The sequence below is a fragment of the Hypanus sabinus genome, chromosome 12, assembly GCF_030144855.1.
Source record: "Hypanus sabinus isolate sHypSab1 chromosome 12, sHypSab1.hap1, whole genome shotgun sequence".
Taxonomy (NCBI): Eukaryota; Metazoa; Chordata; class Chondrichthyes; order Myliobatiformes; family Dasyatidae; genus Hypanus; species Hypanus sabinus.
The window spans coordinates 71,720,770-71,748,381 of record NC_082717.1 but is presented as its reverse complement, the minus strand read 5'-3'; the positions used below and the strand labels follow the sequence as shown (position 1 = coordinate 71,748,381).

Sequence of the window (27,612 nt, the reverse complement as noted above, 5' to 3'; positions counted from 1 at the left end):
CTTAGCACATGTTCTGCACAACTCTGTTGAATAGAAAACTAAAGAAAAAATGTAAAATGAAAAAGGAAGAGTGGCTTTTAACATTATGACCGGAATTAAAAATTTGCCAAAACAATGATTATGAAGCTCCCATTTGTCTGCAACATGCCAGTAAAAATGAGTTGGAACTCACTCAACAACACACATCCAATATGTGTGATTAGGGATAGTAATCTTCATCAAAAGGAATGAATTTAGAGTGGAATGACAGGCAGAATTAAAAGGGACTTTGAAACCGCATCCTGTTGTGCAATAATTGAACTAAAATACATAATGCAGACACTAGACAACTAAAATGTCAATAATTCTGTCTGTAGTAAAAACCAGGAACCAGTAAAGCATGTACTTCAGGATACTGGGGCTAACCTTCTGCTGAGATCAGCATGGGTCTTCTGACATACAAGCCTGTAATTGGGCTACTCCCATATGGAGACTACGAAGTATGGTAGACTTGAATTTAAGGAAGGACAGGTTGATGATAGGGCAAAATTGAATGAGTTGAAGAGGAACATGGCAGCAAAATCAAGCGATTAAGTACAAGACTGAAAATGTTATATCTGAATGCACACATTATATGGAAGAAGATAGATGATCTTCTAGCACAGTTAGAGATTAGCGGGTATGATGTGGGCATCGCTAAGCGGTGGCTGAAAGAAGATCATAGCTGGGAACTTAACATCCAAGAATACAAATTGTATCAAAAGATCAGGTAAGAAGGCAGAGGGGGTGGGTGGCTCTGCTGGTAAAAAAATGAAATCATATCCTTCAAAAGTGGTGACATAGAATCAGAAGATGTAGAATCCCTGTGGGAAGAGTTAAGAAACTGCCAAGGTAAAAAGACCCTAATGGGAGGGGGTGGGGGGGGGGGGGTTCTACTGGTCTCTGAAAAGTAGTCAAGATGCAGGATAGAAATCACAACAGATGGAAAAGGCATGTAAAAAAGGGTAATGTTATAATAGTCATGGGAGATTTCAATACGCAGGTAGATTAGGAAAATCAGGTTGGTGCTGAATCCTATGAGAGGGATTTTGTGGAATGCCAATGAGATGGCGTTTAGGAGCAGTTTGTAGTTGAGCCCACTAGGGGAATGGCAATTCTGGATTGGGTGTTTTGTAACGTAACAGATTTGATTAGGGAGCTTAAGGTAAAGGAACCGTTAGGAGGCAGTGATCTTAAGAGCTCAACCTGCAGTTTGAGATGAAGAAGGCACAGTCAGATGTATCAGTATTACAGTGGCTAACAGGAACTCACAAAGGCATGAGAGGGGACCTGGCCAAAGTTGACTGGAAGGAGACCCTAGCAGGAATTATGACAGAACAGCAATAGCTGGGGTTTCTGGAGGTAACCAGGAAGGCACAGGATAGATACATTCCAAAGATGAAGCAGTATTCTAAAGGGAGGATGAGGCAACTGCGGCTGACAAGGGAAGTCAAAGAAAGCTTAAAAGCAAAAGAGAGGGCATATAATACCAAAAAATAGTGGGAAGTTGGAGGATTGTAAAGCTTTTAAAAACCAACAGAAGGTAATTAAAAAGCCATTGTGGAGGGGAAAAATTAAATAAGACGACAAGCTAGCCAATATAAAAGAGGGTAAAAAGTGTTTTCGGACATATAAAGTGTAAGAGAGGCGAGAGAGGATATCAGAATGCTGTTAAATGAAGCTAGAAAGGTAATAATGTGGGACAAAGACACTGTGGACAAAATTAATAGGAATTTTGTGTCCATCTTTACCACAGAAGACACTAGCAGAATGCCAGAAATTCAAGAGTATCAGGGAGCAGAAGTAAATGTAGTTGCTATTACTAAGGAGAAAGTGCTTAGAAAACTGAAAAGTCTGAAGGTAAATAAGTAACTTGCACCAGATAGACTACACCCCAGGGTTCTGGAAAAGATAGCTGAAGAGATTCTGGAGGCATTAGTAATGATCTTTCAAGAATCACTAGATTCTGAAATGGTTCTGGAGGACTGAAAAATTGCAAATGCCACGCCACTCTTTAAGACAGGAAGGAGACAGTAAAAAGAAATTATAAGCCAGTTATCCTGACTTCACTAGTTGGGAAAATGTTGGAGTCCATTAGGACAAGATTTTGGGGTACTCGGAGATACATGACAAAATAGGCCAAAGCCTGTGTAGTTTCCTAAAGGGAAAAACTTGCCTGACATATCTGTTGGAACTCTTTGAGGAAATAACAAGCTAGATATACAAAGGAGTGGATGTTGTCTGCTTGGATTTTCAGAAGACCTTTGACAAGGTGCTACACGTGAGGCTGCTCAAGGTATAACAAGAAAGATACCAGTATGGATAGAAGATTGGCTGAATAAAGGGGGCCTGTTCTGTTTGGCTGCTGGTGACCAGTGGTGTTCCGCAGGGGTTGGTTTCAGGACTGCTTCTTTTCATGTTATATGTCAATGATTTGGACGATGAAATTGATGGTTTTCTGGCCACTTTACAGACAATATGAAGATAGTGTTGAAGCAGGGAGCCTGGAGAAGCACTTAGAATGGGAGGATGGGCAAAGAAGTCGCACGTGGATATAGTGTGGAGAAGTGTATGGCCATGCATTTTGTAGAAAGGATAAAGGTGTTGTCTATATTCTAAATGGGGAGAAAATTTTAAAAATTCAGAGGTGCAAAGGGACTTGGGCCTTTGAGGATTACCTATAAGTTAACTTGCAGGCTGAGTTGGTGGTAAGGAAGGCAAATGCAATGTTAGCATTGATTTCGTAGAGAGTAGAAGAACAAAGTAGAAGAGTAAAGATATAATGCTGAGGTTTCACAAAGCATTGGTCAGACTGCGCTTGGATTAATGTGAGCAGTTTTGGGCCGTTTATTTAACAAAAGATGTGCTGATATTGGAAAGGGTCCAGAGAAGGTTCACGAGAATGTTTCTGACAATGAAAGGGTTAGCGTTTGAGAGTTGTTTGATGGCTCTGGGCTGTACTCACTGGAGTTCAGAAGAATGGGGGGAGGTGGGCGGTCTTCATTGAATGACCTAGATAGAATGGATGTGGGGAGGATGGTTCTTGCAGGTGGGAGTCTTGGACCAAGAGGGCACAGCCTCAGAATAGAGGGATGTCCATTCAAAAGAAAGATGATGATGTAATACTTTAGCCAGGTGTCTGAGGAATTCATGGTCATAGATGGCTTTGGAGGACATATCATTGGGTATATTTAAATTGGAAGTTGATAGGTTCTTGACTAGTTAGTGTGTTGAAGATTATGGGGAGAAGGCAAGATAGAGGGGTTGAAAGGGATACTATAGCAGTCATGATAGAATGGCAGAGCAGGCTCAATGGAGTAAATGGCCTAACTCTGCTCCTACATCGGATGGTCTGTTTTAACAGAGAACATCAGGGAACATCCATGTTCTGGAAGAATCCTCATGAGTCTAACAGAGTAGTAGTAACTTCCACACATTTTCCAGATCCAATGTTGGGCAACTTTAGCACTGAATGTACAACAGATTAAATTGAGTCAAGTCCCATGGGCCCATAAAAATGAATGGATAGAACTCAACATTAACATGAAAACAAGTCAAAACTGCTAATAAGTTAATTTATGTGCTTTTTTAAATAGCAGATGTAGTTTTATCTGTCAACTATAAAAAATGTAAAATAGGTATCTATTTTTATTTTGAAAAGTTGGTCGAAAATTATTTGGAATATTTGTTAAAATCAAAGACCAATGAAAGACTTTACCCAACATCCTTTATTGTTGCAAGAGATAATTACATCCCTTGGGTTAAGTAATGCAGAAGTAGTTGATCAAAAGAGACAGGAAGGTATGATTCCCTGCAAGCAGTTATGGGAATCTAAAGGTGGAGTCTCAATCCCTAAGACTCATGAAGTTCTTTTGCAACTTACACAGTAGATAGGAGAAACTGGCATATTTGAATGCTCAGATGCCTTGAACAGGGTGCCACACAAAGTTGATCAAATGACTGAAGGTAATATAGTGGCAAAGTGAAAGGGTTAACAGGTAGAAAGTACATGAGCGTAAACAGGTAATTTTTGGGTTGGGAGCTGTAGGGTGACATTGGGCTTGGTGCTGGACTTTGCCAGGTACATTAATGATATAGACAGAGAAGAATGCATAACATCTCCAAGATTCAATTCAAATTGTCTCAGCAATAAATGCCATAAAGTTAGCTTTTTGCACCAGCAGCAGCTGAGTACATTTCAAAAACAAGTTAACCTACACTTAATTTAACGCAAATTATACATAACTTGTATGACAAAAGAAACCTGACAATAGTATATTATTGATTCAAAGCTGGATGGCTGTGTAAGTTGTGAGGACAATGCACGGGGGCTTCAGGATCATAGACAAGTCAAGGAAATGGGTGAGGAAATGTTAGCTGGTATACAATGCAAAAGAGTAATGTCATCCACTGATAAAACAATTATTAGCAACAGACAAATAAAACAGAAGAGACGTTGTTTTAAAAATAGTGAGAGATCGAAAAGTATTGATTTTCAGAGAGACCTGGATGCCCTGGGAAACAAATCAGTGAGAGTTAATGTTAAGGTATAGGAAGCAATTAGAAAGTCAAACACAAACGAGAAAATCTGCTGATGCTGGAACTCTGAACAACACACACAAAATGCTGGATGAACAGCAGGCCTTTCATTTCACGCATGCCTGCTCTTACCCTATCCTCCTGCCATGCTACCAAGGATAGGGTTCCTCTTGTCTTCACCTACCACCCCCCCCCGCCTCAGCATCGAGCACTTAATTCTCCGAAACATCCACCACCTCCAACTTGATCCCAGCACCAAACACATCCTGCCACCCCCCCCCCCCCGACTTTCTGTTTTTCACAGGGATCACTCCCTATGCGACTCCCTTGTCCATTTGTCCCCACGGATCTTCCTCCTGGATTTTATCCTTGCAAGGAGAACAAGTGTTATACCTGCCCCTACACCTCACCCCTCACTACCATTCAGGGCCCCAAATAGTCCTTCCAGGTGAGGTGACTCTTCACCTGTGAGTCTGTTGGGGGTGAGCACTGTGCTTGGTGCTCCCAGTGTAGCCTCTTGTAAATCAGTGAGACCAACAGATTGGGAGACTGCTTTGCTCAAAATCTACGTTCCGCCCACCAGAAACAACAATATCCCAGAGGCCACCCATTTTAATTCCACTTCCCATTCCTATTCTGGCATGTCCATCCATGGTCTCCTCCACTGCTGGGATAAGGCTGCACTTTGGTTGGAGGTACAACACCTTATATTCTGTTTGGGTAGCCTCTAACCTGAACATCGATTTCTCAAACTTCCAGTAATGCCTCCACCCCCCCCCTCACCATTTCCTATCCCCTTGTTCCTCTCTCATGTTAACTCCCTCTAGTACTCCCCACCCCTTTTTCTTTCTTCCATGGCCTTTTGTCTCTTTCACCATCAACTTCCCAGCTCTTTGCCTCATCCCTCCCTCCAAGTTTCACCTATCGCCTGGTGTTTCTCTCTTCCCTCCCCCCACCTTTCAGATCTACTCCTGGGTTTTTTTTTTCCAGTCCTGCCAAAGGGTTTCAGCCCAAAATGTTGAATGTACTTTTTTCCATAGATGCTAACCACCTGCTGAGTTCCTCCAGCATTTGTGTGTGTTGCTAGGAAGTCAAATAGTACATCTGTCTTTTTTGCAAGAAGTATAGGAGTAAAGTATTAAAGGCACTGGTGAGATCACAGCTAAAATACTGAGTTCTTGTGTCGTCCTCAGACCTACCAAGGAAAGATATACTCAAAATATTGGGAGGAAAATAACATTCACTAGATTGGTTCCTTCAAGTTGGAGAGTGTCATATGAACACTTAAGGATATAATAATTCTGATCGAGTTAACGGTCAAGGTGAGAATGTTTATTTTTCCCCCAAGACTAAAAATACAGGGTGACAGTGACAGTGACAGTCTTAAGATCTGTAGACATTCAGGACTACGATTTAAAGAAATTCCTTTGCACAGAAGGAACAGAAGTGAGCCATAACAGCACCAACTGCAAGATCGAGGTTCCATTCCTGCTGCTGTCTGTAAGGAGTTTGTAAGTTATCCCCGTGACAGTGTAGGTTTCCTCTACATACCCCGGTTTCTCCATGCATTCAAAAAAATGCAGGTAGGGTTAATGAGTTGTGGGCATGCTATGTTGGAGCTGGAAGCATGGTGACACTTGTGTGCTGCCCAGCACAATCCTCACTGATTTAACAATGCAAGTGATGCATGTTTAAATGTACATGTTACAAATAAAACCAACCTTTAAAAATCTTCAATCAGAAAGTAGAGAATCTTTGGCATTTTCCACCTAGAGCTGTTAAAGTGCAAGATAGAATGCTGTATATTTTTCTGATAATAAAAAAAAAGCATGGGATATGGAGTTACTGGAGGAAAAAAAAGTGTCAAGGAGAAAGAAAAGGGAAGCAAGGGGAAACGATTGGATGATGAATCATGCATGAGTTAAATGAACTACTGTTTGTATTTCTTATGTTAATTTTTAATGAAACAGAACCATTATACTTCATTTGAAAGTCAATAAACGAGGGCAGTAAACATATTCCTGAGGCCATCTCAAAAAATTCCACTTTAGATCATTGTGCATTAATACAATTTACAAAAAAATCAATATTAACTTTGGCTCTATAGATTATTGTGCAGAAGAAACTAAAATGCATTAATTCCATAATTTTTTATTACTGCAGCTTAAACAACTATTATAATATCTGTCTCTATAATTTAGAGTATCAGCTGAAAGGCTAACCTCTCCATCTGGATTATATTTGGCAGTTCAGCTGTCAAGAAAAAACATCTGAAGCCACCAAGCAGCCAAAAATATTAATGTATTCAGATTTCCACATAACATTAATAGAGGATGTAAAAAACATCACACAGTATAAAAACAGGTTACACATGTATGCATAAAAATTGTCTAACTACAATCGAGGAAAGATCAAGAAATGTTTTATAAAACAAAGCCTAAATTTTCCTCAAGTTTTCAGTCCTGAAAACAAATGCATCTTTTTAGAAAGGAATGAATAAAGGGTTAATTCTCTTTTTTAAAAAAAGCGCTTAAGTTTCCCCTCTACAAAAGCCAGACATGAAAGTTAACAGAATTCTAGACAGTGGATCTGCTATATCTTCCAGTGCAGATGAACATTAAGTTTGACAATTATATAACACAGATTTGTAGCAAGACCTAAATTATGGAGCACAGAGTCAGGTTATGTGAAAATCATACCCTGCAACCTGTCCATCAACTTTTGTAAAAGTAGTTACCATTCAAAAATAGGCAATACTGTCAACCCCTGCGTGATTGCAGTGTGGAACCTTATCATCTGCACATACTTCAGAAATGTGAATTGAAATAAAATTGTATTTTCTTATTTACTTTCTTTCTACACAAAAAAAAACCAGCGGAAGTGAAGTTTATTCCACTATCTCACTTTTACAGAGTAGTGATTTATGAATTTTATAAGGGTGAATTTCTGTTTTCTGATCTGTCATATACATTTAATGCATGGGAGGAAAGCAAATCAACAGAATGATTCTCAAAAAAAGTAGATCAGCCATAAAATCAGTCATTCATATGTTGAAATTAATTCCAGAAGTTGCCCCTACATACCCTTTATTACTGAGTTTGACGCTTCAGCTCAACTTTCCTGCTTTCACTAATAAGCTTAGCCTATATAAAAAAGTTTGACTGAATACTACTTTGTTAGAAAACACTAGTATGTACACACTATATTACTAAAGTGAGCTTCTGGAACCCTCTCATTTTAGCTTCTGCTGGACAAATTGTGAAATGCCTGGTGAATGTTAAGTGCCAATTTTCTAATCAAAAGTTTTTGTTTGTCCCATGTACAACTTTCTGATTAGAAAAGTGTGTGTGTGTGTACACGCGCGCGCAAGGGAGTGGGATTTTGGGGGGTGTTGCAGGGTAAGACTGGAAATTTCGGACCAGTCGAAACAGTTTTCTTATCCTGTCTGAAGCTTTACTAGCAGCACATACAAAATGCTAGAGAAACTCAACAAGTCAAGCAGTATCTATTGAAGAGAATAAGCAATGTATTGCTCCAAAACTTGTCATTAGGCTCTGACATCAGGAGCCCTGATAAGGGGTCTTGCCTATTTATTCCCTTCTATAGATGCTGCCTGACCTGCTGAGTTCTTTCATCAGTTTGTGCATGTTGCTTAAGATTTTCAGCATATGCAGAATCTCTTATGGTTATATACAGTATACCCGGCTGTTTGCACAGATGTCTCCAGGAAGAACTGCACTGAACATAGGGCATACCACCATCATGGTATTTGCATGTTCATGAAGCTATTATCTTGTGCCTCTCACCTCACAAAGCTTGAGGACAAAAATCTAGCCTGATACAAAAGTGCACCACTAATTTATGTAACATTAGAGGCCCTGTATTTTAAACAACATATTAGATGCTCCCATCTTAATGGAAATAAAGTATATTATTTTGAACATGATTAGGGAGATTCCCTCCTCCCAGTATTCCAATCTATGTTGTTCTTTCCTTATTATCATAAAAGGAAACACGTAATACAATCTTAATATTACTATTTAAAGAGGCTTCTGTGTGTTGATTACCTGTTTTATTTTCTATTTGGCAATAGTGAGTGTAACTTCAAAAGTACATCACTCACTGTTAAATGCTTTAAGGTGTCCTGAGACCACTCAAGTCACCACAAAATTTAGGTCTTTATTGCTACAGATCAACCAATTTTAACATAATGTTCTAAGATATCTGAAGCTGAAGAGGTAGAATTTTGGGCGATGTTTGGGTGGCATGTTAGGTATGTTTTCATTTATAAAGAATGTAGTGGGAATGTCAGAAACCAAAACAAAAATCTACTTTTCTCTGCTCGTAAAAATCTTGGATTGAAACGTTAAAGCAAAAAAAAAATTACTGCATGTCTCTCATGTGTTAGAATTTGATGGTGATGACCCAAGAAAATGACAATTGCCTCACTTCCTAGAGAAGAATTGAATTGTAGACATGGAGACATACAGAAAGGTGCAAAACTTCCATCAATAAAAGGCAATTTCCATAAATTTCATCAGGAAAGCTCTGTCTGGTCACTGAGATTATGTAGAAAAATTTGTATTCTTTCCTATAATATTGAAATCCACATCAGAGAAAAGGATGAATAAAGTGCACAGAATAACTCCTAAGGAATGCTTAGAAAAAAATACTGTACCAGAGAGAAAGAAAAATGCTGACATAATGAACAGAATTATTTCAAATAAGAAAATCTTCACAAAACCTCACTCAATTATGCATTAAAATAACTAAATTCTTATTGCATTTGTTAAGAAGGTGTATGATGTGCTGACGTTCATCAACCTTGAGATTGAGTTCAAGAACCATAAGGTAATGTGGCTATACAAGACCTTGGTTAGACCAAATTTGGAATACTGTGTTCAGTTCTGGTCACCTTACTACAGGAAGGATGTCGATACTATACAGAGAGTGCAGAGGAGATTTACAAAGATATTGCCTGGATTGGAGGGTGTACCTTATGAGAATAGGTTGAGTTTACTTGGCCCTTTCTCCTTGGAGAGACGGAGGATGAGAGGTGACCTGATAGAGGGGTACAAGATGATGAGGGGCATTGATCGTGTGCGTAGTTAGAGGCTTTTTTCCAAGGCTGAAATGGCTAACACAAGGGGGCATAGTGTTAAGGTGCTTGGAAATAGGTACCAAGGGGATGTCAAGGTAAGTTTTTTCACAGAGAGCAGTGGGTGTATGGAATGCACTGCCAGCGGCAGTGGTGGAAGCGGATACAATAGGGTCTTTTAAGAGACTCCTGGATAGGTACATGGAGTTTAGAGAAATAGAAATAGAAATTCTCAGTAGTATCTTAAGTTATATGGTCGGCACAACATTGTGGGCCGAAGGGCCTGTAATATGCTGTAAATTTCTATGTTCTAAGTTCTATTTCAAATACCAAGATTCATGACTCATTTAATCACAAACCATGGATGACAAATATAGCAAATAGTTACACTTCTTCCATATATTTGCATACATAAGAAGCTACTATGAAAAATATTTTATGTTTCTAGAATTCATCCAACCACTACGAACAGCCTTGGCTAAACCTTTAGGAACATTAATTTTAAATGGGGAAACCATGCAAATAAGTAATAAAATGGAATAGAGTTATCTGGGCTCAATAGGCACTTGGCCTAAGATCAGTGAAAAATCATCAAGACGCTTATGACCTTAATAAAACACAGGCTGTTGAGAAAATGAGTCAACATTCTTGAAACTCATTATTGACAGTTCACTGGCTATACTAGGCATACACTTTACAAAGACCATTAACCAATTAATGCTGGGAGAGCAGGACTACAAGCATTGCTATTAGGGAAGACTTTCTGACTGTCAATTCTGCTTTCATGAAGTCAAGTGAACTGATATAAAAGAGGTAATGCAAAGTTGTACCATTTTCACAGCTGGACAGGAGAAAATGAGTTAGATACTACAATGAAAATGAAGATTATCATGTTGATCATAGGTCAACAAAGTGCAGGTGAATCATGCAATAAAATGGATTAGCAGGTGAACGTATTGACAGTGTTGCTTGAGATGCAGAAGGTTTGTGGAAAAACAGGAAAAGAAATGATTTGCAGAAGTCTGACCAGGAAATGTGGTATGAATAAATTCTAACTGTGCAGATAACAAAATGGAATACTTTATGATTCATCTCACTTCTCTCTGAAGTATTCAGACTTGGCTTTGAAATTAATAGCTATCTTAATGGACCAGATGGTGTACAAACCAGGGTTGTGAAAGAGGTGGCTGAAGAGATTGTGGAAGCTTTAGTACTGATCTTTCAAGAATCATTAGATTCTGCAATGGTTCTGGAAGACTGGAAAATTGCAAATGTCACTCCACCCTTCAAGAAGGGAGAGAGGCACATGAAACAATAGGCCAATTAGTCTGACCTCAGTGGTTGAGGAATTGTTGGAGGTGATTATTAAGGATGGAGGCAATTATTAAGGATGAGGTCTCAGGGTATTTGGAAGCACATGTTAAAATAGGCCATAGTCAGCATGGTTTCCTCAAGGGAAAATCTTGCCAGACAAATCTGTTTGAATCTTTGGAAAAATAACAAGTAGGACAAAGGAGAATAGGTTGATGCTGTGTACTTGTATTTTCAGAAGGCCTTTGACAAGTGTCACACATGAGGCTGCTTAGCAAGCTATGAAGCATGGTAAAGCAGTGGCTGATAGGCAGGAGGCAAATGAGATCCTAGCATGAACAAAGCAGTGGCTGATTGGCAGGAGACAAAGAGTGGGAATAATAGAAGCCTTTTCTGGCTGGCCGCTGATGACAAGTGATATTCAAAAGAGGTCTGTGTTGGGACTGATGCTTTTTACATTATATGTCAACGACTTGGATGACGGAATTGGTGGCTTTGTTGCAAAGTTTGCAGATGATATGAAAATAGGTAGGGGGCAGATAGTTTGCAGGAAGTAGAGAGGCTACAAGAAGGACCTGGACAGATTAGGAGAATGGGTAAAGAAGTGGCAGATGGAATATAGTGTCAGGAAATGTATGGTCATGCACCTTGGGAGAAGAAATGAAAGAGCTGACTATTTTCTAATTGAAGAGAAAATATAAAAATCTGATGGAGCAAAGGGAGTCCCTGTGCAGGATCTCCTAAGGGTTAATTTGCAGGCCGTGTCTATGGTGAGGAAAGCAAGTGTGACATTAGGATTGAGACTTTATAAAGCAGAGGTGAGGCCTCACTTAGAGTACTGTGAGCAGTTTTGAGTCCATTAGCTTAGAAAGGATGTGCTGAAACTGGACAGGGATCAAAGCAGGTTCACAAAAATGATTCCAGGATTGATAGGCTTGATATATGAAGAGCGTTTGATGGCTCTGGGCCTGTATTCACTAGAATTCAAGAGTGAAGGGTGACCTTATTGAAACCTGTCAAATGGTGAAAGGCCTTGAAAGAATGGATGTTTCCTATAATGGAAGAGCCTAAGACCAGCGGACACAGCCTCAGAATAGAGGGGTGTCCTTTTAGAACGCAGATGAGGAGGAATGTCTTTACAAGAAGATGACGAATCTGTGGAATTCTTTGCTACAGACAGCTGTGGAGGCCAAGTCTTCATGTATATTGAAGGCAGATTCTTGACTGGTCAGGGCAAGAAGGGATACAGGGAGAAGGCAGGAGATTGGGGCAGAGAGGAAAAATGGATCAGCCATGATGAAATGGCAGAGCAGACTTGATGGGCCAAATTATCTAATTCTGCTCCTCTATCTTTTGTCTTATGTTCTTGAAAAGGCAATTCCCTTCTTTAAAAATGCAAACACGAGGAAATCTGCAGATGCTGGAAATTCAAGCAACACACACAAATGTTGGTGGAACGCAGCAGGCCAGGCAGCATCTATAGGAAGAAGTACAGTCGACATTTTGGGCCAAGACCCTTCGTCAGGACTAACTGAAAGAAAAGATTCCCTTCTTTTTTCTGATTTAAATTTTGAAGACCTGCACCTCACTGTCCAGCAAAACCACTTATGCACCATGTTTTGCTTGGAATGTGACCTCAATAAACATCATAGCCACATCAGACATTAACTATAATTTGCATTTGTTTGGCACCTATTATGTCATAGGACTCAAGTGTTGTTTCACTTATAAGAAAAAAGGAGGAAAAACAAAATCTGCCATAGATTGATTAAGTTCAGGGAATTATGACAAAGGAGTCACACAGGTTCTTATCACAGATTAAGGCATGAGAGGCAATATTGTAAAACACAGTGGAAAAAAAAAACCAGTTGAATTCAGGGATAGCTTCTCACAAAAGACAAGTTAGGAAATTGCTTCCCCTTAGTAATAAATGTTATTATTTATCATGCACAAATAATTTGGTTCAGAAATTATAGGAAGTATTTCTAAAAGCTGCAAAAAATCTCTAATTATTTAGCTGTAGCCAATGTGGAGGTCATAACCAAAATTAACAAAGCCTTTAAGAGGTTTGTAGAACAACTGGATAAATGACCTCTGGATTCAAGGAAAGCTGGTGTGAAAATAGTCTACTGTAGTAGGAATTATTAAAGACATCACTTATTCCTCTACAAATAAGAGGGATAGAGGTTGAAAGTGATCTGGGAAACCCATGCTCATAAGTCATTAGAAGCAGTAACAGGAGTCAACATAACCATAAAGTAGGCAAGCACAGTATTGGGGTTCATTTCTGATAATTCATCAAAATATGAAGCAGTTGTTACTGCTGAAAAAGTAGTAAGCATAATTTTGGTCTTCATATCTCAAAAAGACATGGATGGAAGAACAAATAGACTTACAAGGGCTTAAAAAGAGGACCCAACATGAGAAAGTTTTCAAATGTCTAGACTTTTTGGAACAAGAAACAAGGAGATATAATTATAAAGGGGTCAACATGTGGAAAAATTTTTACCACTTGAGGAATGAATCTGCTCTACAAGAGAATAATACATGTTGACCAATAACAGATTCAGAAAGCTTCTTTACATCAAATGAGAAACAGCTAACATGAAATAATCCAAGGTAACAGATCTACAATATTTTCAAAAAAGTATCTCCACACACAAGAGAAAAGAGGAAAAAGGTACACAGGGACTGATCAGAAAAAAAACAAGTAAATAGACATTGTATAAAATATTCTATTTTGCCAATTTTATGAGAAGTAGTCTCATTAGTTTTTGTGCAATTTAAAGATAATAGATTAGAAACTGTGTATATAATTTCCAACTAGTTATATAATTTATGCAAGAGATGGGAATATAGACATAGTGAAAGATACATGTTCTGGCAAACTACATAGTATGATGCACAGGGTCAAATTTGTTGTCACTGGAGGCATATTATAAGGGAAAACAATAATTGTACGAAAATTGACCATTCTCTACTCTCAAAGGAATGCAACTGTTTAATAGTGTTAAAAGTAATCTCCAAAGAGGCTAATCAATTCTTCTTGGTCACCTATATGGCAACTGTTTTATTAAAATTATCCAAAGCATCTGGATCACATATGATGCTTACTGTGTGCCTTGATCTTTAAAACCCCCAATTCCCACTGCACTCTTCATAAGACGCCTGTTTCAAACGCACATCTGTAAGATTTTAAAAAATCCAATCCGGTACAATGGATAAGATTTGCCAAAATTGCCAGGCTGTCTTCTTAGAACTGTGCAAATTGAAACCTTTGAAATTAGGTTGGCAATGACATCTCCTCCCCTTGCAATACTATCTTCAAATGTTTTAAGTATTAATTTAACAGACTGCCAGCCAGCTCTTTACTTTTAACATCCATGAAATGTAAACCACCGGTGCAATTCAGCTTAAATCTCAGGGATTACTCACTTCACAACTTCAATAGGAATTTGATATGCTGGTTTCCTCTTCCAATATTTTAGCTGTAGTTTATAGTGTGACTCCCATCAAACCAGACTATTCTTACAACTTCTGAATTAATATTTTTACAGAAGGTTGTTTTATCTTTGCCAGGTGGATCATTTATTTGTCTACTGTCAAATTGCTTCCCATCACCACCGTAAATTTCTACCACAACTTTGGTTTTTCTTTATTTCTATGCTTTGTCTAGCCTTTCACAAAGGATAATTAATGAATTAATTTAGATAATTTGACCATTTAGATGGTTTCAAATTTGTTTTTTAATCCTTTCAGTGCTATTGCACAATTTTGAAATTATAAAATACATCCTCCAATTAAAAGGAAAATTCTACCAACAATAATTAGAAGCACACAAGTAGCTAACACTAATGTTTTGTTTACTATTCAAAGAAAAGTCCAAATAGTTAACTTACGCTCACACATTTTTCAGGCAGAGTTATTTTTCAACTTTCTGGGTGGATCACGAAGATACTTATTTTACATTATTCACAGAGGACTAACTGATGTTTATCTTGGCAGCAAGATGAGTTAGAAATATACAGAGTGCCATTTAAAATATATCTGAAGCCCTCATTGTCATTCAAGTTATAAAATGTGATTATGTGAGTACAGAATACAGTTTTCTTGCGAACAAAACTCTTCTGGGACCATCAACTTGCTACTTACCAGAAATGTATTGTGTTTTTATAGATCATAGTAAAATGTGGAAATAGGATTTCAAAAGTTATAATTAATTAATTACCTCCAGATCTTCCACTTTGTTCTTTTTCTTTCTCTTCTCACGCTTCTTGTCCTTTCTTTTCTCTAAGTATTGCTCCCAAGGTGTTAATTTGTTTTGATTCTCCAACTTCTTCTTTACCATTGCTTCCGTTGTTTCTTTCAGACCTGAAATAAGATGGAATTATTCTTTATACTCAAGACATATAAAGTACTTCGGAGGTACTTCAGAAGTATTTCAGATTAGTTATTTGTAATATAGATCAGGATGCAATAAAATTCCTGGCCCACACTCCTAGTAATCATTGGAGGATTTTTTTAAGATGAGCTGCATGCAAAAAACTATTACTCTCTAGTGCCATTTTATACAAGTATGAAGTCTAATCAGTTGCGAATAAGATAACCCGCTTGCCAATCAAATAATAATTCTTTCCTGGCATTGTTTGGTAGCATCTCAGCCTTATCAGAAGTTTGTAGGTTTAAGGCAATCAATTGAGTACAGTCCTGGTTTTTCTGCACACATGGCACTACTTGGAAGAAAAGATGGGATCAGATGCCTAGGTGTCTGATACTTTTGATCATCAAGTAGCTGCAAGAAAATCATGGACAACATTTACTAATTTAAAACCATGAATACACTTAAACTACTGTGGTGCAACCTATAGATTTGAGAACACGATGTAATCACAAGCTTGTTTTTCTCCTCTTTCTAAATTAACTGCCAGTTGTCAAAAGGATTTGTTTACTTTCTCAGACTGGCTTTTGAATCGAATCCCATATTTGGAAAGATGAAATCACTTGCTAATGACAAGCTCTCTCAACTATAAACCCATGGTAATAGTTGAATCTTCGACACAAAGAGAATAACCATTGTTATGTGCGACACTAAAAGGAGCTAATTTTTTTTTTAATCATCCATCCCATCAAAAGGGATACATCTACGACTAAAACAAACAGTGAGCCCTCCAACCTCCTTTGCACAGCAGACTTTATTTTTCCTACAGATCACTATAAAATAATATAACCATTCTTTTTCATAGATCTGATCTATAGGCTTTCAATATCTCCCATTTTTCTCCCCTATTCCTTCAGGGTCCTTTGCACAAGCTTGGTTATTCACAATCATTGTTTCTTTAAAGGTATTCTTTCTATTGTCTAAATTAAAGATTATGGGGATCCATGGCTTAGCATTACTGTGGTTCTCTCTGTTATAAGTTAAAATACTGCTTTAAAGAATTGAGCACTAAATTTGGCCAACGCTTGGGGAGAACATATAGGAACTATACAGTTCTACAGTAACATTACAGTGTGTAATGTTGTCTCTCATATTGGCATTAAACAAAGACCCAATCTGTTGCTGTAATTCCTTAGTTCTACTGAAGAATTAAGAAACTTTTCTCAGATAGCATTAGCCCTTCAGTAGAATAACTAGGTTATCTAGTTCTTAAGCATGCTACTCTTCGCAGGAACTTACTGTGGACAAATTGGCTATTGCCTTTCTTTATGCTACAACACAAAGATAACACTGAATCTGCAGTAAATCATTTTTGAGTATCTTGGAAGTTGGAAGTTTTGTTCACAAATCTTGCCGTGAACTCAGTCATCTTCTCATCTATTAAACAGTATTTATTTACTATTATTTCATCTCTAAAATGAACAATTAAGAACTGATTACATAGTGATAAATCTATTATGCACATTTGGGAGCTCCTGATCATTTCAATACTTAATATGAAAAAATTTTGCTAATTCTTGCACATGGGAAATGGTTGTTTAATGACTGTGTTACTGCATCCATAACCTATTAAACTGGGCTAAAAATGATCTGGATTCATGAGTTCAAATCTCATCATGACAACTGGGGAACTTAAATTCAGTTCCTTATACAAATCTGGCATTAAATCACATCTTGCTGCTACACTGGATCCTCTCCAGTTCACTTATCACTCAAATTGGTGTACTGAGCCTCTGCACTTCACTCCATCTTCCCCAACTGTTTATTGATTTCAGCTCAGCATTTAATATAATCATCCCTCAGAAGCTGGTGAGTAAACTATCCTCGTTGTGCCTGAACACCTCTCTCTATAAATGGATCCTGGACATCTTGACAGAAAAGCCAATCAGTGCGGCAGAAACATATTCAGCACCATCATGCTCAGGACCGCATGCCCAGTCCAAAGCTGAAGTGCAACTGCACTACTAGATCCAGTTCAAACAGTCAATTGTGTTGGCAGAAACATTCAGCACGATCATGCTCAGTCCACAGCTGACACAAGACTGCACTACTAGATCAAGTTTAAACAGTTTCGTGTCTTCTGTCAATGTTTCAGGAACTACTAGATGAAGCAAAGACACTCTTCAAAATTCTATACGCTTTTCTCAAGCACTGAAGAGCAAACACTCCACTAGTATGTCAAATTTCACAAAATTGCTCCCAGCCAAAAAAAACCTAACAATAGCTGTAAATCATTATGATCACCAACAATAGACTATTCTTGTAATGCAGGACCCTACTATTGTTGTCATTTTACTGGCTTGATTTTTTTCAAGTTCAGAAAGCCGCACAAGCTTTTTAAAAACTTCCTTTGATATTTACCATGTGTATCAATTTAAAGATCATAAGACACATTGGATTGAATACAAAATGCAAAAGAGAAGCCCACAACAAATAAATTCCTTTAAGTCTTTTATCAAAAGTTTGATCTTTTATCAGCCATTATCATTAATGGCAGAATGGTTTACTTTAGAATTTCCTGTACCTTGGCAATTAAGAATATATTCTAATCCAGTACTATCTATTAAATGGAAATTTGCTTTAACACAACAGATTTAAATAACTTAAACAGAAACATGCAGTATATATAGCTAGGGTGCCTAAGACCTTTGCACAGTATGGTAGTAATTTTATGTATTGCACTGCACTGCCGTTGCAAAAAGGTGGACAGATTTCATGATATTTTGGGACTGATTCTTTTTACATGTTAGATAGGTGGAGGGGAAGGTAGTTTTGAGGAAGTAGAGAGACTACATGACCACTTTTACAGATTAGGAGAATGGGAAAAGAAGCAGCAGCTGGAATAGTGTCAGGAAGTGTACAGTCACACACTTTGGTAGAAGAAATGAAAGGGTTGACTATTTTCTAAATGGAGTGAAAATAGAAAAGAAAACTGAGGGTGCAACGGGGCAGTCCTTGTGCAGGATTTCCAAAAGGTTAATTTGCAGGTCTGTGGTGAAAAAGCAAATGCAGTGATAGCATTCCATTCAAGAGGACTAGAATATAAAAGCAAGGATGTAAAGGTCAGACTTTATAAAGCACTGGTGAGGCTTCACTTGGAGTACTGTGAGCAGTTTATGTTAGAAAAGATGTGCTGAAACTGGAGAGGGTTCAAAGGATTCCATGATTGAATGGCTTGTCATATGAAAAGTGTTCGGTGGTTTTGGACCAGTATTTATTAGAATTCAGAAGAATGAGGAGTGACCTCAATGAATCGTACCGAATGGTGAAAGGCCTTGATAGCGAGGATGTAGAGAGGATGTTTCCTATGATGGGAGAGTCTAAGACCAGAGGACACAGCCTCAGAATAGAGTGGCACCCTCTTAGAACGGAGATGAGAAATTCCTTTAGCCAGAGAGTGGTGAATCTGTAGAATTCATTGCCACAGGCAGCTATGGAGGTCGTCTTTACATATTTTTAAGGAGAATTTGATAGATTCTTGATTGAGGCCGAAAGGAAAAATGGATCAGCCATGACGAAATGGTGGAGCAGACTCAATTGGCCAACTGGCCTAATTCTCCTATATCTTATGGTCTTGTATGTGAGTGATGTTGAACCTGATTCTGATATGGGTCTACACATACAAAATTCAAGAGGAATGCAGTAGTTCATGCAGCATCAATGGAAAAAAAGCACCGTCAATGATAAGGGCTAAAATCCTTCAGCAGGACTGGAGAAAAAAAGCTGAGGGGAGAGGACAGTGAGAAACACCAGGCGACAGGTGAAACTTGGATGGGGAGGGATGAAGTAAAGAACTAGGAAGTTGATTGGAGAAAGAGACAGAAGGCAATGGAAAAAAGAAAAAAAAAAGTGGGGGGTGGGTGGAGGAGAGAAGAAGCACCGGAGGGCAGACAAGGAGATAACATGAGAAAGGGGATGGGCAATGGTGAAGGCACTACTGGAAGTCTGACATGAGTCTCTATTGTGGACAGAGTGGGGAGGGAAATCATAGTTGGGAAAAGGAAAAGACAGAGGAGAGTGAGTGGGAAACACCAGAGAGGCATTCTGTAATGATCAATAAATCTATTGTTTGATTCCTAGTGTCAGCGCTGGGTGTGTCTGCACCGACGTTGCCTCCCTCCCCAAATGCCCATCCCTAGCACTTCTCTGCCACGTGTTCCACACCACTCGGGCAGTGCAACACTCTTCTACTCCCAACATTCTTTGCTCCTATCTCATTTACAAACTCGCTCTCCACTCCATGTTGACAAATACAGTACTCTGTAAAATGTCTTAGCTATATATATGAGACTAAGGCTTTTACACACTACTGTATTCCTTATACCACCCTAAATGTCAATTAGGGTGACAATTCGCAGCAATAGAACGGTACTAAGGAGGTATGTTAAAGTGTTTTTCTTGAATGCACTTAGCAGTTTTACAAACCATTTTTGAGCATGTTTGTCTTTTAAATTGCAAGTAGTATCTAAGAGCATATTAAGCTTTCAATCCACTCCATTTGTAATTTCATCACAACCGTCTTATAAACCGAACTTAAAAATTATGATTGTGTCATATGAAGCAACAGCCTTTTTATTGTTAATTCTCAGTAACAGTCTGAACTATAAAGAATAATCAGCATGGATCAATTTGAAGATAGTAAAAGGAGATGGATAAGATGCTTCTTTATCAGAAAGCAAGTAACTAGCTTATACTTGTATCTTAGCTCAGACTAAAGCAGCCATTTGTACAAGGTACCAAAAGACCTCTTTATACAGCAAATCAAATCCAAATGCTTCATCCATCAAACCAAATTTAGATTCAGCAGTAAACTTTAAGACACACAAGTACCTTTTTTTTTGTAAATTACTAGGACATGGACATAGCTGCCTTTGGTGCTGAACAACTTCTGTGAACCACTGCACTACAAACTATAGAACACAAAGATATTGATATAAGAGGTTACCAAGAAAATATCAGTTTAAGTTATTGTTCATCTGAAAACAAATTTAGTCCAGACCAGCTCAGAAAGGCAGATTTACTCCACTTATCAGTGAACTGGGTTTAGATTTAATTTTAAAATGAAACTTTAGTAGTGCCTTGGACACCATTAGTGTTCTTAATATTTTGCATTCCAATTTTAAGCAATCAACTGTATTTAACATTATTGAGGTGCCATGGAAAAATGTTGTTTCCAGATGAGTCTAAATGCCTGGATTACTATTCCAAATACATTACTACAACCAAATGCCAAAAACAGTTTTTTTTAAATTAGTTTTTTAATACATTTTACAAATTAAAAAACCCCAAATCGAAATGAGGAACATTAATACAGTGCAAAATTAAGCATACAATGACAATATGATACAAAGAAAGAGAATTTAAAAAAAAGCACCTAAATTGAAGACAAGTAAACTTAGTATCCTCCCCAAGCCCCACAACACAAAAAGAAAACTCCAGACCAACCACAGCACAATATAGAGAATATAAATCAGGACAATCAAACTCCCAGGCTGTGAATACACTTAGCAACAGAGGATAATAATGCCTACTACCAGAAAAAAAAAGGGAGCTGAAAGCAAGGGACCGATAAGAAAAAAACCCTAGTCAAAAGGAAGGTTATGAAAGTACTCGATAAAAGGTCCCCAGACCTTATGGAACTTTAGATCCGAATTAAGAACTGAATAATGAATTTTTTTGAGGTCCAAGCAGGCCATAATGTCGTTAAGCCATTGAGCATGATTGGGCGGGGCAACATTTCTCCATCTAAGTAGGATCAAGCGTCTAGCCAGGAGAGAGGCAAAGGATAATATTCGGCATTTGGTCGGACTCAGACGTAAATCTGTCTCGCCCCAGAAACCAAACAAAGCAATTAAAGGTTTTGGTTCTAGGTGCTGATTCAGAATATACGATAACGTAGTGAAGACATCTTTCCAAAATTTCTCCAAGCTAGGACAGAACCAGTACATATGAATGAGAGAGGCCTTGCCTCTCTTGCATTTATCACAAAGTGGACTAATGTTAGGGTAGAATCGAGACAGTTTAGATTTAGACATATGGGCTCTATGAACAATCTTAAACTGTAAAAGGCAATGGTGAGCACAAAGAGCGGTTGAGTTAACCAATTTGAGAATCGAGTCCCAACTCTCTTCAGATAAGGAGGTATTTAAATCTTGCTCCCATGCCTTTTTAATTTTATCCTGAAGTAAGGCTGCTAATTTATCTCAAATAATTGATATTAAACCTTTATCTAGTGGATTAATGGAAAGAAATAAGTCCATAGCATTTTTCGCAGGCATTTCAGGAAAGTTAGGAATTAGAGGAGCAATAAAGTGTCTAATTTGGAGATAACTAAAAAAATGAGCATTGGGCAGATTGAACTTAACAGAGAGCTGCTGAAAAGAAGCGAAGCGATTATCAATGAAAAGATCTTCAAAATGTCTAATGCCCTTCCTATACCAAACATGGAATGCTGAATCGTACGTAGTAGGTAAAAAAAGGTGATTATGTACGACAGGGCTGGAAACGGAAAAACCATGGAAACCATAGCATTTCCTAAACTGAGCCCATATACACAAAGTGTGTCTAACAAGAGGATTAGCTATTAATCTGGACAGACTTCTAGGGAGTGCACAGCCAAGAAGTGCAGATATAGATAATTCTTTAGTGGAGCTCAACTCCATTGCCACCCAATTAGGGCACTCGGGCTGGCCATGGAAGAAAGACCAAAAGGTAGCACAATGTATATTGGCTGCCCAATAATATAAACGAAAGTTAGGTAAAGCCATGCCACCCTCTTTTTCAGATTTTTGAAGATGGATTTTATTAATTCTAGAGCACTTATTTTTCCACAGATATGACAAAATAATAGAGTCTAAGGAATCAAAAAAAATTTAGGAATAAAAATTGGGATAGATTGAAATAAGTATAAAAATTTGGGGAGAACATACATTTTAATAACATTAATACGACCTACCAAAAACATAGATAGAGGTGACCATTGTACCAGACTCTGTTTTATAGCATATGAAAGATCGGCAAAGTTTTCACAAAAGAGATCTTTAAACTTCCTTGTGACTGTAGTTCCAAGATAAGTAAATTGATTATGGACTACTTTAAAAGGGAGATCACGAAATGTTAATTCTTGTGCTTCTTTATTAATTGGGAAAAGTTCACTCTTATGTAAATTGGGTTTATAGCCAGAGATCTGGCTAAACTGGACAAGAAGTGAAAACATTGGAGGTAAGGATGTAGACGGATTTGAGAGAAAGAATAGTAAGTCATCAGCATAAAGAGAAACTCTATGCTCAACACTCCCTCTCCAAATCCCGGTCAATTCAGGACAATTTCGAAATGCTATTGCCAAAGGTTCTATCGCCAAATCAAAGAGAAAGGGACTTAAGGGGCATCCCTGACGGGTGCCACGTTTGAGATTAAATACCTGGGATTTCTGAAAATTAGTTAAAATAGAAGCAGTAGGACACAGGTACAGCAATTTGATCCAAGAGATGAAACTTTGACCGAGGTCAAATTTTTCTAAGACTCCAAAAAGGTAGTTTCACTCTATACGACCAAATGCTTTCTCCGCATTGAGGGAAATAACGCATTCAGGAATCCCAGTTGGAGAGGAGTATAAAATATCAAATAAATGCCGAATGTTTAAAAAAAAGGAGACGGTTTTTAATAAAACCTGATTGGTCATCAGAGATAATGGAGGGAATAACGGTTTCCAATCTATAAGCCAAAACTTTAGCTAAGATCTTTACATCAACATTGAGCAAAGAAATCGGCCTATGCGAGGAACACTCTGTTGGGTCTTTACCCTTTTTTAATAGAAGAATAATAGATGCCTCATTGAAAGAGGGTGGCAATTTGCCGTAATTAAACGAGTCAGATAATACTGAAAGTAACTGAGGAGAAAGAAGTGAAGAGAATGATTTATAAAATTCTGCAGGGAACCCATCAGGTCCAGTAGATTTCCCTGAGGACAGTGCAGAAATTGCAAAAGATATTTCTTCTGATGATATAGGCGCATTAAGTTTGGCGTTAAAATCAGATGAAAGTGAAGGAATATTCAGATTCTCTAAAAATTGATCAACAGAGATACTGTCATTCAAAGATTCAGAGGAAGAAAGCCGAGAATAAAAAATTTTAAATGCGTCATTAATTTCTAAATGATCCGATGTAAAGTATCCGTTCTCCTCCCGGGTCTTTGTAATATGTTGTTTGGCTTTGGAACGCCTCAGCTGATTGGCTAGAAATTTACCAGACTTATCCCCATGACTGTAACAGTGACTCTTGCTTTTGAGAAGTTGGCGTTCGACAGGTTGAGTAGACAGAAGATTAAATTTAGTTTGGAGTTCAACACGCTTCGTGTATAGTTCAGGGTTCTTAGTTTGAGCATACAGTTGATCCAATTCTTTAATCTGGTTAGTGAGGTCTAATCGATCTGCACAGGATCTTCTGTTGAGATTTGCTGTGTAAGAGATTATTTGACCCCTCAGATATGCTTTCATGGCATCCTGAAATCTGGGATGACACTTCAGGTGATGTCTTAGTGTTAAAATAAAAGGTTATCTGATCCTTAATAAATTTTTAAAAATCATCATCCGATAATAAAGTTGAATCAAACCGCCAGTGCAAAAACAGTTCTGAAGCAACAGCAAATAAATGGATCCATTTCTTACAGCAGGGTAAGACAGTAAATGGTTTTTCACTTTTTTGAGGTGTTGGAAGAATGATTCTACAATAAACATTTTGCAACTGAAATAGTCAATAAATTTTGCAGAATTCTATGTAAACCATCATTCAACCAAGCATAAAACCAATTTTATATGGTTTGGCAGCAAGGATAAAATCTAATCAAGGGGATGTGAAATTACTCGCAGTGGGAAAATTTTGTAATAATAAAGTTAACACAGTTAGTATTAATCATAATGAAAAGAAGATTACTATAATTTGAGTCTTATATGTTTAATAATCCTCTGCCAAGTTCTTAATGGATAGGTTTGCAGAATTAGTATTATGTTTCTACACTCTGATCCCCAAAGTGAAGATGAGCACAACATTACTTCTCTTTCATCAAATGGCAAAAGCACTTGGGTCAACTTGGGCCAACTTTAACACCTTAATTAAAATTCTGCATTTAAAGTATTGTATCAAGCCATGTTTCTGGTGGAGGTATTTCATTGGAAGAGTATTATTGTGATTTGTGGGATCATGCAACCTAGAATGGTAAATTGGTGAAAAGGGGAAAAAAAAGTACCTGGTTCGGAATGATAATTAGGGAGCAAAAATATCACAAGAACCCTTACTTTAGAACTTTTTTTGAAAAACACCGTAACATATACGAGCAGAATTAGGCCAATAGGCCCATCAAATCTGCTCTGCCATTTCAGCATGTCTGATCCAATTTTTCTCTCAGCCCCAATCTCCTGCCTTCTCCCGGCATCCCTTCATGTCCTGACCAATCAAGAATCTATCAACCTCTGCCCTAAATATACATAAAGTTTTGGCCTCCACAGCCACCTGTGGCAGAGAATTCCACAGATTCACCACTCCCTGGCTAAAGAAATTTCTCCTCGTCTCCGTTCTAAAAGGACTCCCCTCTATTCTAAGACTGTGTCCTCTGGTCTTAGACTCTCCCGTCATAGGAAACATCTTCTCCACATCCATTAATAAGGTCTTCCCCATTCTGTAGGTTTCAATGAGGTCACCCTTCATTCTTCTGAATACTAGTGAATGCTCTTATGCAAGTCAAGCTAGATTGATAAACCGAGAAAATTGTAGAAAGTCAATCTACTGCAAGAACTTATACTTAGTCAGGCAACCGATTCACAGGTGCATATTTCCTTACTGAAAACAAATAGTGAACTACAGTTGCAAGAAAAAGTTTCTGAAGCCTTTGCAATTACCTGGTTTTCTGCATTAATTACTCATAAAATGTGGTTTGATCTTCATCTAAGTCACATTAATAGACAAACACACAAACAATTGTACTTCTTCTTGTCAGTACTGAGTATACCATTTAAACAATCAAGTCTAGGTTCAAAAAAGCATCAGAACCTCTGGGTTAATGCCTTCTACAAAAGCTATTTGGAGTCAGGTGTTCCATTCGGAGGTCTCAAGATGGTGCTTATGGAGTAAACCACTTTTGGCTTTGCTCCAAACCTTTTATGTCTTTTTAACCTACAGACACCCCTTAAATGATCTTTTTATACTTATTCTAAAGGGGTTTAAACATACAGAATTTTTCTTTTTAACTATTCGATCTATTTTCAACTCGCTGAAATGTCTAAACCAAAAGAATCGAAACAGACGAAAGAACCGATAACTTTAGAAACTATTGTAAAGCTTATAGAAGATAAATTTGCAGGATTGGAGAGAAAAATAACTGAACAGCTTTTTGCGTTTGATGAGCATTTAAAATCATTCGAAGGAGAACTTCAAACACTTACACTGGAATTACAAAAACAACAAGCAAGTATTCTGGTACTTGAAGAAGCTGCTCGCAAGAAAGAACATATTATCGAAACTTTGCAACAAGAGCAAGCTTCGACTTCTCAACAGATGGATCATTATAAATTTAAAATTACTGATCTTGAAAATCGCTCTCGAAGACAAAATCTTCGGCTAATTGGGATTCCGGAAAAAATTGAGAGCGGTGATCTTACCGTTTTCTTTTCTAAACTTCTAATGGATGTCTTTGGTTCAGAAGTTCTAGACTCTCCTCCAATAATCGATCGTGCACACCGTATCTCTTGCTATCATTCTGATTCAGATAAACCATGACATGTAATTCTCCGGATCCATTACCCTCATACCAAAGAGCGTCTGATTCAGTCGGCTCGGAAAAAGGGTATGATTAACTTTCAAGAATTTAAATTTCGTATTTTGGAAGATTATAGCCCTGAAGTTTTAAGGGCAAGAATGGCTTTTAGACCGGTTATGTCGAAATTTCACCAGAAAGGCGACAAGCAAGCGCTGTTATTTCCAGCACACTTGAGAGTTACTTCTGAAGACGAAACTGTTCGGCTGTTTAAATCTCCAGTGGATGCTCAAAGTTTTTTGGAACAATGAAACTCTATTGGGTTGACTAATGTAATAATTAGTCTATAAATATCGATCTCTTACAAAATGTTTTTTTTTAGGCATGGCTGACATGCATTTTTTATATATTGTAGAAGTTCTCTTTTTTTTTGGTTTATTCTGATTTTATTATTTTTTTATATATTTTATTAATCTATTAACCTTGAAAATAACTGATTAGGGTTCCTTTTTTTAAGTTTGTATAAGCTTTTTTATATTTTTAACATTTAAATACCAAGATTTTGAAAAAAATAATAATAATGATAAAATGGCATTTCTTCTTCCCGACAGACTCTAGTGCTTGGAACGTCATATCCGTTTTGATGAGTTTGAAAGTTTTAAACTCTCATTTAAAATACTAATTTAGTATTATTTATTTATGGGTTTTATCAATTTAAATTTTTCTTAACCCTTTTGTTTTATATATATATATATATAAAAAATACTAATTTTATATTTTAACTTTTGTTGTATTAACCCTTCCTTATAATATGGGTTGTTCATATTTTTTTCAATTTTTTTTTGTCTGAGTTGCCTTCCTGAGACACAGGGGTAATTTTAGTATTAGATTGCCTGCTTGCCTCTTTTTGGCTTTTTTCCTGGAGTTTCGAGGGTGGAGGGAGGGGGATTTTTCTTTTTTTTTCTCTTTTTGCTTGCTTTTTGCGTAGTTTTATTTCATGGGCCTATATGAAACTACAAAAATGGTTGCAGTGCCGTGACTTCCGGTTTCTCCTTGAACTCACTTCCTTCTTCCGTGTTCATGAGTTCATTTTTTTTTAAACTTATGTGTTAACTGTAATAAATATTGTCAATATGGATAGGATTATTAATTTTGTTTCTTGGAATACTAATGGTTTAAATCATCCGATCAAACGGAAAAAAATATTCAAAGTATTCCATAGAATGAATGCCAATGTTATTTTTGTGCAGGAGACTCATGTAAGGAAGGTGGATAGTCAATGTTTTTTTAGGTTTTGGAAGGGAAAACAGCTTCAAGCAAATTCACAGGCCAAAGTAAGAGGTGCTTCTATTTTTATAGACTCATCAACTTCTTTTATACATCATGAAACAATTTCAGATCCACAAGGTAGATTTTTGCTTATTACTGGTCTACTTTTTAATCAAAAAGTTGTTTTAGTTA

The 27,612-nt window shown here is 37.5% G+C and overlaps 1 protein-coding gene across 3 annotated transcripts in view; it reads right to left on the bottom strand.

Annotated features, from left to right (window-relative positions):
- esf1 (ESF1, nucleolar pre-rRNA processing protein, homolog (S. cerevisiae)) overlaps positions 1-27,612 on the bottom strand; it is a 76,085-nt gene that overhangs the window by 16,799 nt on the left and 31,674 nt on the right. For all 3 annotated transcript variants that reach the window (XM_059986198.1, XM_059986196.1, XM_059986197.1), the window contains exon 10: positions 15,195-15,337. In XM_059986198.1, coding sequence (XP_059842181.1) covers positions 15,195-15,337 — 143 coding nt within the window. The remainder of the gene's footprint in view (positions 1-15,194; positions 15,338-27,612) is intronic.